We start from the raw sequence: 14,218 nt of genomic DNA, 5'->3' as shown, positions 1-14,218 counted from the left end.
ATTCACTCGTTGGTATCGACGACTTTTGCACTTTTCGCAATGGGTTTATCTCTGCGTGATGTTCATCCAGTGTGTCGTCTTCAGATCGACGGCTGTAGCGGTAAGGCCATGGAGGGCGTCGTTATAATTGCTGCAGACCTCGTCCTTCTATTGTGGAGCACGAGCTGGGAGCCCAATGCAAAAGTCACCCCGGTTTTTAATGCGCTTTTAAAGTTGGACGACGATTTCATGAAAAGTAAGGCTACACGCTTACGTTAATTACGGATTAAGTAAGCGCATTGTTTAATTTCATCCTGAAATTTGTAATATGTCATTTTTCTAGCCGAAAACATCGAAGAACTTGTAGTAGTGAGTGAAGGCTTGAGAATGGTCGATTGTATGGGCGTGGCATTTTGGCCTCAAACTCTGTGTAAAATTATTACCATATTTTTTTGCAAATAGGGTCAAGTTAGTTAATAATTAATTATGTAGACACAGAAATGATTTCATATTTTCTCTAATAAGCCCAAATTAGAACAGTGTGCTTACTTAATTAATCTAAGATCCTTATGTACAATTTTTTATTTGCATACATGCATTAGATCAACAGAAAGAATGGAAAGCTGGCAAATTGGATTTGCTCATTAAGCAGCTACTGATAACAATCACTGCGGTCTCAGCTACATTTCCTGCCGTGAACACAGTTCGACTAATGGTGGATTCATGTGCTCCCCCATTTCTTGGATCAATCGTCCTGGATTGTAGAAATTGCGGCGTGTCTGAGCAGAACGGTTGGACCAATGGAAGAGTATTCCTGCTTCTGGTCGACTTTCACCACAACAACACAATAATGCACTGTGGCTTGATTTACTACTTCTTCATCTATCTCGTAACCATTCAATGCATTCTCCGATATTTGGAGAACATTGAGGACAATGTCTTCGTCAGTATTTCAAGCTACCAGAAACTGCAAGTGATGGAGAAGTTATTAAATGACTTTGGTCGAATTCGAATCCTCTCATCTGCCATTTGCATCGGTCCTGTAGTAGAAATTGTGGCATTTTTTGCAATCATTAAATTTCATGGAGAAATTCCATTTCCAGGCTTTCTAGTTTTTCCAATGGCATTTCTAACAGCTTTTTCTGGGCTTTTTGTCATTCAAATGGTGGCTTCATTGATGCGAATAAAATCACAAGAGCAGTTGTGGAAGTGGCGAAGAAACAGTTTTATCGGACAACCCAGAAATTATTATCAACGAAAGTTAAACTCAATGCAGACCCTCAAGGCACGATTTTCGTCAAATTTTATTGACACGGAGACACCGCTGATTACACAAAATTTTTGCTTAATACAAACCGTTTCCCTTCTTCTTATGAACTATTAAAAAGAAAGCCGAAATTTACTGGTCAATGGAAGATATGATGTAGTCGTGGGTAAGAGGGCAACAGTGTTTTTTAAATTTCTAAATCTTCGCATAAAGACTTGAACTACATACATTGATTATTGTAAATATTGCAATTAGTGAAATATGTGTTAATTACATTGGAATATATAAAACTACAAGTAGGTCACAAGTCTTTTCGCACTATAATGGAAAACCTTGAATGGAAAATTCTTGAATTTATAGTAGATTCAACGACACTTTGTTGCCGAGTTATGTAAAATGTAGCGTATAAGCCTGTCTCCCGCTGGGCGAGCGTTTGTCCTATGTTTTTGACCTTGACCTAACCCACACGGTCACTGGGTTGGTTGTCATAGGTCGAAACGGTTATCATATTCGTGTTCAACATTCAAAATCTAAAATTGAGATGTCTGAAGTGAAAAGAGATGCCATGGAATGTGGTCGTAGTTGCAAATGAACTTTCACCTACTTTCACTTCCGTTGTGGACAGACATTTCCAGCTTATAATATAGAAGATATGTGGGAATGGATAATGATGCATATAAACTTAAGATGAATGCATAAATAGAATCATATCTAACTCTAGATCCGTCCAACATGTAAAAATGGACGGGGTCAAAAGATTTTATTCATATCAGTCAAGATTACTTGATACTTTATGATTCTATAAATTCTATTCTCCCAAGCGTTACTTACAAAATTAGATACTAAAATTCAAACAATCGTGCATATCAGTCATAAAGTATTCTGGATTTTTGTGCCATTAAATTATTATTACATACTTCACTGCCTTGCCAGAAATGAATTTTGAGTGAATAAGAAGGTTGAAATACCTAATTAAATAATTCTGCTGCAAAAAATGTCTTGTCAAAAACTGTTTAATGCACGATGAATGCACTAATTCCACAATATGAATGCACTAATTATGGCTCATAATCATTAAAATGAGAGTTTTTTGTTTTGATTTCTCTGCTATTGTTTCTAGGGTAGATTTGTAGATACATACACAATTATAGGCGTTTGGTGGCACATTATTCAAATGATTATTTGTTCCTTCATGATAGAATTAAACGCGGTATTAAACCGAATAGTTCCGAACTTAAATGGCAGTTAGTTTAATGATTAGGATAACTGTGCAATATCATGGTATTCCCCAATATCACAACAATTGCTACTGATGCTTATTACTAATAATTGCAATGGGTCGAGGTACAACGGAACAACTCCAATGAATTTAGTAACACATTTTCATAGTAAATCTTAAATTAAATTTAGCAAAACTGCTTGTTCATATGTATCTTTCCATAGTTTATAATGAAGTGATGCCTTAAAAGCATGTGTAGTTTTATATGTACTTGCATAAGTGCATCCTTATTAAGGATATGTCAAAGAATGCACATCCTTAATATATATGTCGATTTTACTCTGTGAATCAGTTTCGGCAAAATTGCCCGAACCAAAAATAAATTCATGACCTTCGCAGTTTTCTTCAAGTTAATGACAATGCCTCTCTAATGCGTAATGATGAGGTTTTAAAATATTATTACGCTAATTCTAGACCAAGAAATGGATACGCTTTTCTGGCTCATAAGTGATTTTCAGAATAAAACGTGCGTCATTTCATCGCCAATATTAGTATGTTCATCCAGCATACTCACCAGCTAAACATTTTCATTTCCTTAAAGTCAATTTTATTTAAAATAGTGTCATATTTATTTGATAAAAATATTGGCATAATGCTGCAACAATGTTTTCAGGAATTCAAACAAATAACTGCTGGAATTATAATTTGGCTCCTAGTATTTCCTTTTGTGGCGTTTAGTGTAATATTTTTAGCGTGCTGGAAAAGTTTTGTCTTGCTCTACATAAAACTCAAATACAAAGATGGGACACGTTTGTTTGATTCCTTGGGTTTTATGGATGCCACGTTTGTCACAAATGACAATGACTTTGTTTGTATGATAGCCTATGCCTTTGTCAGTGATGAGCTAATCAACCTGGTCAAACTTCGGGCTCACTTTGACGACACATTCATTAAGGATGGAAAGGACTCTAAGGTTGTTAGATAAATGTTTACAGTCGTAATATAATGGACGTTCAAGGATATTGTATTTCTTGAATAAAAATGAGAGATTTCGCTGATGTATTTATTTATTAATTCAGTTTCCAGTTTTCCACTCCACCTTTGCTACTGTGCTGGGCTACAAGTTCAGGATGCGAGTGCCACTTGACCTAAATCGTCACATTCGAGAGGAAGAATACGATGAGGACACTGGTACAGAAACTGAAAACGAAGCCATTAATCGGATCGCAAACGACAAGTCCAATTTACAAGGCCCAGTTCCAAAATGGGAAATTGTGCTGCTTCACCACACTCAGAAGGGGAGGAGCACAATGATCTTAAAAATGAGCCACGGCCTTGTCGACGCGTACTCTGTTCGAAATCTTGTAGGCATCCTCACCAACAACAAACCCACGTACCGGATTCCAGACTCTGCAAAGCCACGTGGACTATTGTACAAGGTGAACATGCATAATTTTGGAAATTTTTTTAAAATATATTGAAATTTTTTTATCGTTGTAGACAAAAATTTTCGCCAAACTCCCCGTCCTCGTTTGGAATTACATGAAGCATATGAAAACATTAAATATGAATATTCACCCATATCACCCGGTCGAAGACAAGCGATCCGTACACCCTCCATTGAAACCAGTATGGTCCAAAACTACGTTGGACTTTAGGAAACTGAGGCAAATATGGAAACAAACTGGGTGCAGAATTTCTCCAATTCTGATGTCCCTCCATGCGAGCACGATAAGGAAGACGTTGATCAAATTGGGAAAATGGGATGGCGACTATGCTCGAAGTGATGGTCCACTTTCTTGCCCATTACCTGCACCCAATCACCCCGCAGACCAGGGGAATTTCTGCACCCATGTGTAAGAATCTACGCAGAGATCAATTTACCAACATGAACAAGATTAATTAATTAATAATTCAATTTTTTATTATAGATCTCTGTGCACCATTGGTATTCCATTGAGAGAAAGTAGCCGACTAAAACAATTGCAGACGATTCATGATCGAGTAGAGGATTTTGAAAAGTCGGAGTTTTCATCAGCTATAATGTTAATGAAAAACATGTTTCTGGATTTCTTCATCCCAAATTTTCTTGTTGATAAGGTTAAAATTGACGAAAATGCATATGCAACTACATTTAATCCCTTCATATTTTCACCGTTGGAGTACAATATTCTCGGAGCTAGGGTGACAAACCTGTATTTCTTGGTTCACGTAGAGGGAAACATGGGTTACAGAGGCAAGAACTAAAAATTAATATTATTTGAATCTCACAAAGAAGTTGCTTGTCAAATCTCATTGATAACAACATTTTTATTAAGGAGCCATTTTGACCCCTCTCACTCGAGGCGACCAAGTGGACATAAGTGTCTTTCTGTACGATGAGGCATTCAGAAGTATGGATGATGCTGATTTATACACTAAAATTCTACATGAGGAGTTGGAGCTCTTGGTCAAAGAATTGGAAAAAACTCATCGAAATGGATCTATCAAAGAAAAGAAAGTTCAGTTCCTAGAATCAAATAACGGGAAAAGTTGATTTCATTAGGTATTTGGTGGATATTCAGTGACATTCATAATTTGATAAGGTGATGGCTAATCTTTCTGTATGTAATAAATAAGTTGCGTATACCTACAGTGTTTATATGTAGTATACTATGTTAATTGGATTTACAACTCGATCTGATACAGTACAGTATGAATCATCAAATAAACTAATTCGCCGGTATGAATTAAAAAAAAATGAGTAATAACACGAATACAATTTATAAATTAAGATTTATTTTTAACATATAGTTTTACAACATGTAAAATGTAAGAAAGATAGAATGCTTCCAGTATACATACACGTAGTGGAAATGATAACATGACAATCAAACAAGAAATGTGTACATCCTCATCACTAAAATCTCGCATACATATTTAGGTAAATATTTATCGAGAGTAGCTGCCTCCGAGTTGTTTTAAGCTCAACAAACACTATTTGTTCATATGTACGTCCGACATCTTATGTGCGACTAAATAATAGATAAGGAACTCATTACAAATATTTCCCCAAGTTGACAGGAAACGCCGCAGCCTTCTGTTTGCACTGTTGTTAAACAAAGTCGGAGGAACGAGGCGGAAGAACGTGAATGATTGACTGGACGAATTTCTGAGACGAGGATGACCGTGGCTCCTCGATGGGGATTGAAAGCGGGGCGTAGACGCGATTGTTCATACTCGGCTTCCAGTCTCGTGGAACTACGTACGTTTCCTCCTTGGGAATCTTCCCTCCTGAAAAATAATGAAAATATAGAATTGTTTCCAGCCATACTTTTAAAAAAAGTAGAGTGACATTGCTTACCAACAAATGGTGGGAGGAAGGTGTCAGATAATCGCTCATTCCTTCGTATCCTCTGCTGCCTACGAATTACTGAGACGATAGCAATCTAAAAATTTATTTAGTACATGAAATATTAGTCACAGTTTAAATTATCACATTATTCTTCCACTCACCACAAGTCCTAGAATAAGAAAGGCCACCAAAATTGGGAGGAATATAAACGATTCGCTTAGATCGTGGAGAACAGCCATGATTTTAAACTTTTGCAGAAATAAAATAAATTTAAAACGAAAAAAACTTAGATTTGAGTATTAGAAAAGTCCGTGTCGTCGTTGCACTTAAGCTGGAAGTGGGATTGAGATTTTATGTAATGAACGAATGTGTGTGGGTTCAATGGTGGGTGGATTGCTCGTGGAATGGCAGATGCAGAAGGGACGCGTCCTTCGGTGGTGCTGGATGGTTGGGTGCACTTATTTTTAAAGGGATCCTAGTATTTCGTCCTTGCGATGCAGCTGCCTTGTTCCTTTAATATGTCTATCCTTCTATTTTACGATGATTCACAGAGCTTGGCTGGACGGAAGTATACGTTGCAACAAGTATAACAAGACAAAATATCGGGGCTTTATTATTCCGTGACTCCAAACTTTATTTCCCTGTGCTTTGCTTCGTTCGCCCTAAACCATCCTGAACTGAATACGCACAAAGGAGAATCAACGCCACTATCCATGCTCTTTCATCCCATGCATGTACATACATACGTTTATCCATATAGTCAATTCATGCTCATATCTATATTGGCCAAGTTAGTCGATACTTGTTCATGAAAATATGAATGGTGTTAGAGTTAAAAAGTGATTCATGCTTTTCATTTGTTTGTGTAAGGATAACTCATCGTGTGATGTTTGAGCTTATACATTTCGTAGAAATACACACAATGGCGTTGGGCGTTAAGACAATTCAAAAGTTTATAAACAAATTGGTAAAACTTAACGATTTGAAAGCATGGGTTCATACTTTAGTAAAACTTGGCGCAATGTGTGTTTGCTACAATCTATAAAAAATATTCCATCAGCGTCATCGTCATCGTGAGTAGAATTCGTCATCGTCATCAACTTGTTTTTGCCATACCTGGTAATCTTCGCTAACGTAATTTACATCACGTATTTCAGCATCAGAAAGAAGTGTGGAGTTAAAGGGGAAATCTAGTTGGTTGAACTGATGGGTTTCCCAAACGTCGTATATCTTCCTCTCTTTTTCTGCACTTCAATCAACGATTTATGCGCTATTTCTTATTATAGAAGGGAATAATAATTTAGCAGCTAGATATGATTATTATATTCATCGAGCAATTTATGCACTAAACCATGCAATCAAGCTTTAATTGAACACCAGTTAAAAACACTCAACTGAGCCACTGGAATTGCCACGATGAGAATTAGATGTATTTCATTCCCTTGAAGCGTAGAATTTATATGTATGCAAATACGTGGGAGATGAGACGAGTGTGTATCATTCCGCATATAAATATTTACAGACTTCCTTAAACTGGAGCTCGAATAAATATGTCATGCCATAAAATGTACATAATTACGATTAGTTGTAGTTCTGGGCATTTACCACAGGAAGAAATAATTTGAAAAAGTTAATCCGGTTTTAATTTGCATACATATATTGGAACAATACAGTTTATACACATTTCGTATGCATGTACTGATGCTTGTAATTATTCTGGAATGTCGGCTGCTTGTTGTCCTAAAAATAACGAATGGATGAAATTCTGAGAAGGAATAAATCTCGGCTAATTTATTATTTTCTGTCTCGATTCTATATTTGAGACTTGATATTTTGTTTGCACTTCTGGATACCGATTGACAGATTAGTAGGTGATGTTTTGCAAGAGGTGCAATCCATGATTAAAGATTGTGGTATGCGGATGTTCACGTGTTCACGTACTGGAAAAATGAGTCGAGGGGCATATCTATGTCAAACCTGCAAAAGTCATGAATTCTGTGATCCACACATTCCTGATGAAGTGACCAAAATTTAAAACCATCCCATGATACAAAAACAAAATCATGTAAATATCTGTGAACATGAGTAAGATGAGAACATTGTTATACCCACTCGTCGAGCATAAATATGATACAGTGTGGCCGTGGGTGTCAAAAATAATTCACATCACACTTCCAGTGATAAAAAAATCATCATGAGTATGCAATGTCGAGCATGTAATGGAAGTTACGCTGCAAAATTTTTCACATCCGACTCGGTTGAATCATCCAACCCAAACGAGTTGACTTGACATTCAGTCTGACTGCATTCAGTCTGAGGGATCTTGTGAGTGAACCATTGCAATAGTGGCGTCTCGTTTTTTACAGAGAGAGATAGTTGAATAGCAGATCTCTTTCCTATCACCACCACCCACACCACGTGGCCGTCTCGCCTTTCCTACGATCGCCATGTGTTCAACCAGCTGTCAAGATTGCATTCAGGTTCAACTCACCTTTTGGCCTGGTAAGACCTGCCAGAGTTATATGTTAGTCTGAAATTACTTCTGTAGTTTGTGCTCGTAGTTATACATAATTATTTGAAGGCTAAAGTTTGTTAACTTAACAACGTAAGTAATTCATTTACGCGTTTGTCATCTTCTACAACTTGTTGATTATAACGCACATACTTTCTCTTATTTTTATTTAGTTCCATGGGACCTGAACTACTCCCCACCGCGAAACCACCTCATCCCATCAGCCAATGTCCCCTGTGCCAGTCACCCCCATCTCCGTCCACTCCATGCCCTACGTGTATAAATATGCGACGCTACTGGGACTTGACCAGTGTTGCCTCCTCCAAACAGGTGGACCTGACGTCTACTCCCACCGACCTCTCCTTCCCCGGTCCTGGCCTGGTCTATCAGAGTCCAATTTACGGGAATCACGTCGTAGCGTCGAGACCGATTGAGACGGGAGAGCTTATTATCCTCGAAAAACCGCTCCTCGTTTCGCCGTACGGGCCGTCAGATAAGCTCCCACTCTGTCTCACCTGCCATCGAGATGTCGCCCTTTCGACAAAGTGTCCACGGTGCAAGTGGCCTGTTTGCGGTGATGTTTGTGCTCAGGTCAGATTTATCTATTAGCATTGTAGTCACCATCATTCTGCTACATATGTTATGTAAGATTTATGTATATGTAAATGTATGCTTTAACTGAACAGGATCCTTGTCACGCTTCGAATGAGTGTGACATACTTGTTAAAAACAATGTCAAGTCGCGGGGTTTGCCCAACGAATATTTTTCAATTGAAACACTTCGTTGCCTCCTACTTCGCAAGAATTCACCCAAAAAATGGGCACGAATCTTGGCTTTTGAAGCACATCTCGGTCCGCGTGGAGAAAGTATGAAAGCCAAAGAAATGCTCCAATTTATTTCAAACTTTATCCTGGACAAATGTGGGCTAGGAAATGAGTTTGACGAAGCTACCGTGGATCACGTCGTTGGCGTCCTAAGTGTGAACACCTTTTGGGGATTTAATGACTTGGAGAGGTAATTAAATTAATGGAAAAACGGACGGAATTTTAAAAAAAAGTTTCTGGAGTTATCATTAATCCATTAATTTTCTATGTAGGTATTCGTCCGTTCTGTTTGATAAAGTAACCCTATTTGCACACGACTGTAATCCAAACACTATCCGAAAATTGATTCAACTTCAACCCCCAGCATCGCACAACAACAATTCCTCTTCGGTGAACGAATCGTTACATTCTTCTCAAGATTCTGGAATTGCTATCATGATTCATGCTGCTCGCAATATCCTTGCTGGCGAAAGCATTACGATACAATACGTCAATGTCAGTCCAGGTCACTACACGGTTGAAGAAAGAAGAGCAGAGCTTCTCGAATTGTTCTATTTCCACTGCACGTGTTCGCGATGTCTGGAGGAGCTGGTGGAGTTGGAGTTGACTACAAAGCTCTCTATCAACGAAAATGGTAACGAAGAGACCGAAGCCAATTCCACGACCAAAGAGAACGAGTATGAAAATCAACTCAATGGAAATGTCGAACTACTTGTGGACAACTATCTTATGCAAGAGTTGAGTTGACGATGGCATAGTTTAGCATTCATAATTGTTATTATTTACGACTCCATTTGATTGTGATTTCAATAAAGATATTGTGCGATACATGAACCAGGACGTCAATAAATGTACGACTAATTTCGAGTTTTTATTGAGATTTTTTTTTCTTTTTATTTACTTTGCTGCTGGTGCAGCCGTGGTTGTTGAATCTGTTGGTGCAGCTGTGGCTGTTGTTGGTGCTTCAGTGGTCGAGGTCACGAGGGGAGTGATTCCGCTATTAAGAGTCCCATTTCCAGCAGCGCCCCTCCAGTTGAGCCCTCCTTGGTCGTAGACCGTCTTCATCGTCATCCCGGCTCCAACCCCCAACATGGCGTATCCCAGATTCCCCAACATGCTCCGGCCTTTCCCAGTCGTATCAGACACGAGACTGTTCGGATCTAAACGGATAAAATGTGTCCAAGTGTCCTGAGAATTATTTTGTAAATATGACCTGTTTATAAATATATCACACCTGTGATATTGAGACCTCCAAGGATGGAGCTTGCTGCAAATGCAAGCCAGCAAGACAAAAGAACAACGTTTATTTGCATAGCGTATACTTCAGATACTTAAAATATTATGCAAAGAAATATTGGATCTCCAGTAATGAATGATCACAGCTAAAATCTTGGCAATTTTCGCCAATGAATGAATAACGGTTTCGTTCTTCCTCCAAAAGTGGGACAAATTGCAATTCAAGACAAACCCAACAGGTGATGCCTAATTATTAACTCAATTTTTGTTTATGTTCCGGGATGCATTGTGAACATGCATCATGTTCACAATGCATGTTTAAAATGCAATTGAAAATGCATCATTTTTAACTTTTTATTCTCAATCATTTCTATAATCCTTTCATGAACAACTGTAAACTGTAGCCATTCTGACTTCTATTTTCACCTGGCTAGCTATAAATTACTTAATAGCGGTCCTCTCTGTTCCTCTGGACCTCTATTTTGGATCGCAAATGTAACCACAATAACCCCAACAGTGGCAATGGTAGGCTTCGTCGTCAGTGTCGTACGCTTTCCCAGCAGTGCAGCTGGGATCATCAACCCCTGTAAAAATTACACAACAGTGAAACGATGTGTGTACAAATATCTACAGATATAACAAGTGCATTTATTTTTTATGTCTTTACATTTTGATCCTGAGGGGACTTTTGGCTTTTTCTTTCCGCAAGAAGTTGCGTCTGGTTGTTGGGAAGCTGCATGCGTACATATTTTTACTCATCAATGTAAAATATGAAGATGCATTTTGTAATTATTACGAGGCAAATTAATTTTATACCTGTTGGATCACAAATGTAACCACAATGGCCCCAACAGTGGCAGCGGTACTCTGGGTCTGACGAGGTCCCACTTCCCGTCCTATAAGCACCTCCCTTAGAACAGTTAGGATTTTTTACCCCTGATAAAAATTAATGTGTATTTTTAACGTGCTATCAGCAAATATTAATTGAACTTGGTAAGTGTTTTTTTGCCAAATACATTTGGATCCCGTAGGAACAGGAGGATTTTTCTTGGCGCACGTTGCGTCTGTCATTGATTGTCCATAGCACTCGAAAGCAGCTATTATTATCAGTAGAATGGGAAAAAGATAACTTGCACCGCTTCGTTGGTTCATAATTGAACTATTGATTTTAAAACTTGACTCGAATTGAGTTTAATTTTGATATCGCAAAACTATTTATACTTTTAGGTTGTCCATGATGTGTCATACTTTGAGTCCAGCTTGTCATCGTTGTTCAATTTAATTCTGCAGCTCAAGGAAACAGATTTTCAAGATAAATCATACATATTTATACGTACGTACGTATTTTCTGTCGGTTTGCTAGAATTTTTAATCTAAAAAATAAGCACATTGAAATCAAAAAACAATTTTAATGCGTAAGTATTTATGATAGAATTACCTAATGAATTAATTCTCCACACGCACACTTATTATTTATGGGTTCTATTGATGCAAATTCGACTGATAGCCTAGAACTAAATATGAAAACTTTGAGTCTTCCCTATTGCGAGATTAATGTTCATGTTCCATTATATTTCATGTACTACTAAATAAATTCAGCGTCATTTTCTCCTGACCTGACCATGAGTAGAGATACAATTCAATCTTTTGTTTCGTCCAAGTTATATAACGCTTCATAAATTTTAATTATATCGAACAATAAATAAGTAAATAAATACAAGTTTATTTCCTAACATTTTATTGTTCTTTAGAAGCTGCAATGAGTTCATGAAGACTGTGATGTACAAAAATAAAATCGTTTGCGAGTCCTTGCGGATGTGACACTTCTCCCACGACGACATAGCCTTTGTCTTCCATCACCTTTCTCAACCCAGCCTTTCCTGCACTCACGTGGTTGAATTCCACGGATAAAGTCTGTGACGACCAATCAAATATGAGCAACATAATTCTTTCTAAATATGAATCACGCATTGTTTACCTTGATAAATACTTTGTCGAACGGTATATTGGCCAGCACCTCCATTTCGACGCCCTCCACGTCAAGGCTAAAGTAGTCAATCGTGGAGACTGAGAGGGCCGACAGCAGCGAGTAAACAGGGAAACATTGCACAACGGCGTATCCAGAGGCGGTTTTATTGCCCATAGATTTCGAAGAATCATCTTTGATTTTACCAACATTAAATTGTTGTCGGAACACAACCTGGAAAATTTAATTGGAACCCATTGTTATTACGGGTTGTCGGAATTCATCGTAATTACATGTATAATTAAGCGACTTGTAATCTTTAGTGGACGGCACGGAACAAACTAATAAAATGGTTAAATATTACTTGTGATGCAATAAACAATGTCGGCGATGCGTACTTTGTGGGGATATGGCTTCGTTGCCAAGCACGTATTTGATGACCATGCTTTTCTTCGTTTTTCCAAAACCATGCCATAGTTCTTGGGGTCGGCCTCAATCAACAATCCCTAAATGTATGCAATAATGATCAAATTCTTCGAATATTCATACTTCTTTTCACATATTTAAATAGTTTCCACACCTTCCACCCCAACTCCTTCTCTAGAAATAAGGTGTTCGATCTCGTCTCGCCGTCGAGTGCACCCGATTCGATAAAAAATCCTCCTTTCTGAAACCGTACGTATGTATCAATCTCAAACATCTTTTTATAATTGGGGACAAAATTTTAATACGCAATGATCGGCGCATTGACTCACCATGTCCTTAAAAATTTTACGAATCATCTGACCCTGTCCCATAGATGGATTTTTATTGGGGGCCGTCAAGTTGTAGTCTATTTCCGATGGGGCTACTATATACCCATGATTCCAAATATATTGTGTAACACGAGGATCATCCTGGGCCAAGACGATGGGATCACCAGCCATCACTTCCTCGATCGGGACTGAGATCATGCTTGAGTAAGAAATATCGGGATCGCCATGTTTAGACTTGTCCCCGTCTTCTGAGGACTTTGTTGCCACTCTAAAGCAGACAACTATGAAACCAATTGTCCCAAGTAGGATTCCAAACCTTTGCCAAGGAGCTGACATGGCAAATTTTGGCGAAGTGTTGACAAATGAGTTACGCCGCATGAGGAATCTGGTTAGGTTTTGCACTCAATAGTCTTATCTACAATTTTGATAATCACGACCATGTCAAATCGTTAAACCTCCGCTATGGATACAGCAGCTGCTTTGGTTAAACGTCAATTAAATGTCAATAAATATAGCCAACTATTGGTAATTCTACGTTGTGAATAAATCAATAACACAGTAAATGAACAAAAATAGATTGTGATAATGCAGATTTTCAAGCCGGCTGGGAGGCAGGTAAGACGGTAAGAATGCGTCAATAAACCTGCCTTATCAGAATTCAGTGATATGATATCAGCTTATAGCCGCCTAGTCAGAAAGTGATTATATAATACCAAGTTTCCATGTAAATAATAATGCAAACTTTGCCGCATTTTACACACAAATGAAATATTCGTAGGTGACGAAAAGATAAATGGTGCTGAAAATTATTCATGTATTGTCTGCGTATATCTACAATGTAGGCGTAGAGCTCATCGTCAGTTATGTACATAGAAGTACATATTGCGGTTGCGGATAATGTGGGTCTCTGAATCTCCATCATAATTTTAACCATGAAACATTGAATACTTTGCTACGAATAATAAAATAACATTTAACAGATTCAGCAGATTTAATAATGCATAATTAATTCCTTCCATCCAATTTGGATTTTGGCATATGTAGAGTACAGCTCAAATTTCAAATGCATACTGATTTGGTGAACAAGCCTGTCGTGGTGACATACAGTACACGCTTACATTAGGA

General features: G+C 38.0%; 6 protein-coding genes across 7 annotated transcripts; 2 read left to right on the top strand and 4 right to left on the bottom strand.

Annotated features, from left to right (window-relative positions):
• The first annotated feature begins 3,019 nt into the window (after positions 1 to 3,019).
• Positions 3,020 to 5,343, top strand: LOC118436172. The gene is made up of 5 exons (XM_035853660.1): positions 3,020 to 3,438; positions 3,545 to 3,904; positions 3,966 to 4,321; positions 4,397 to 4,701; positions 4,784 to 5,343. Exons 1-5 carry the CDS (start codon positions 3,118 to 3,120, stop codon positions 4,999 to 5,001), a joined length of 1,560 nt encoding a protein of 519 aa, XP_035709553.1. The 5' UTR covers positions 3,020 to 3,117; the 3' UTR covers positions 5,002 to 5,343.
• LOC110852086 lies at positions 5,224 to 6,487 on the bottom strand. Its single transcript, XM_022100063.2, has 3 exons — positions 5,961 to 6,487; positions 5,809 to 5,893; positions 5,224 to 5,738 (listed from the first exon to the last, which is right to left on the bottom strand). The coding sequence occupies exons 1-3, from the start codon at positions 6,036 to 6,038 to the stop codon at positions 5,560 to 5,562; spliced, it is 342 nt and encodes a 113-aa protein (XP_021955755.1). The 5' UTR covers positions 6,039 to 6,487; the 3' UTR covers positions 5,224 to 5,559.
• Positions 6,488 to 8,068: 1,581 nt separating this feature from the next.
• LOC110852049 (histone-lysine N-methyltransferase SMYD1) lies at positions 8,069 to 10,004 on the top strand. Of its 2 annotated transcripts, XM_022100014.2 has the most exons (5): positions 8,070 to 8,301; positions 8,361 to 8,404; positions 8,485 to 8,902; positions 8,998 to 9,326; positions 9,409 to 10,004. In XM_022100014.2, the coding sequence occupies exons 3-5, from the start codon at positions 8,489 to 8,491 to the stop codon at positions 9,881 to 9,883; spliced, it is 1,218 nt and encodes a 405-aa protein (XP_021955706.1). In that variant the 5' UTR covers positions 8,070 to 8,301; positions 8,361 to 8,404; positions 8,485 to 8,488; the 3' UTR covers positions 9,884 to 10,004. The 2 variants fall into 2 exon arrangements, with proteins under 2 accessions (XP_021955707.1, XP_021955706.1); XM_022100015.2 differs by lacking the exon at positions 8,361 to 8,404 and having other exon boundaries at positions 8,069 to 8,301.
• On the bottom strand, positions 10,000 to 10,660 carry LOC118436173. Its single transcript, XM_035853662.1, has 2 exons — positions 10,371 to 10,660; positions 10,000 to 10,296 (listed from the first exon to the last, which is right to left on the bottom strand). Exons 1-2 carry the CDS (start codon positions 10,447 to 10,449, stop codon positions 10,034 to 10,036), a joined length of 342 nt encoding a protein of 113 aa, XP_035709555.1. The 5' UTR covers positions 10,450 to 10,660; the 3' UTR covers positions 10,000 to 10,033.
• A 48-nt stretch (positions 10,661 to 10,708) lies between these two features.
• On the bottom strand, positions 10,709 to 11,635 carry LOC110852566. Its single transcript, XM_022100664.2, has 4 exons — positions 11,389 to 11,635; positions 11,189 to 11,308; positions 11,040 to 11,105; positions 10,709 to 10,956 (listed from the first exon to the last, which is right to left on the bottom strand). The coding sequence occupies exons 1-4, from the start codon at positions 11,522 to 11,524 to the stop codon at positions 10,850 to 10,852; spliced, it is 429 nt and encodes a 142-aa protein (XP_021956356.1). The 5' UTR covers positions 11,525 to 11,635; the 3' UTR covers positions 10,709 to 10,849.
• Positions 11,636 to 12,038: 403 nt separating this feature from the next.
• LOC110852286 lies at positions 12,039 to 13,783 on the bottom strand. Its single transcript, XM_022100309.2, has 5 exons — positions 13,094 to 13,783; positions 12,919 to 13,005; positions 12,737 to 12,844; positions 12,351 to 12,572; positions 12,039 to 12,286 (listed from the first exon to the last, which is right to left on the bottom strand). Exons 1-5 carry the CDS (start codon positions 13,469 to 13,471, stop codon positions 12,110 to 12,112), a joined length of 972 nt encoding a protein of 323 aa, XP_021956001.1. The 5' UTR covers positions 13,472 to 13,783; the 3' UTR covers positions 12,039 to 12,109.
• Positions 13,784 to 14,218: the final 435 nt, after the last annotated feature.

Source organism: Folsomia candida, unplaced genomic scaffold, assembly GCF_002217175.1.
Source record: "Folsomia candida strain VU population unplaced genomic scaffold, ASM221717v1 Fcan01_Sc007, whole genome shotgun sequence".
NCBI lineage: Eukaryota > Metazoa > Arthropoda > Collembola > Entomobryomorpha > Isotomidae > Folsomia > Folsomia candida.
The sequence above is the reverse complement of the archived record's forward strand: the minus strand, read 5'-3'. Positions and strand labels throughout refer to the sequence as shown.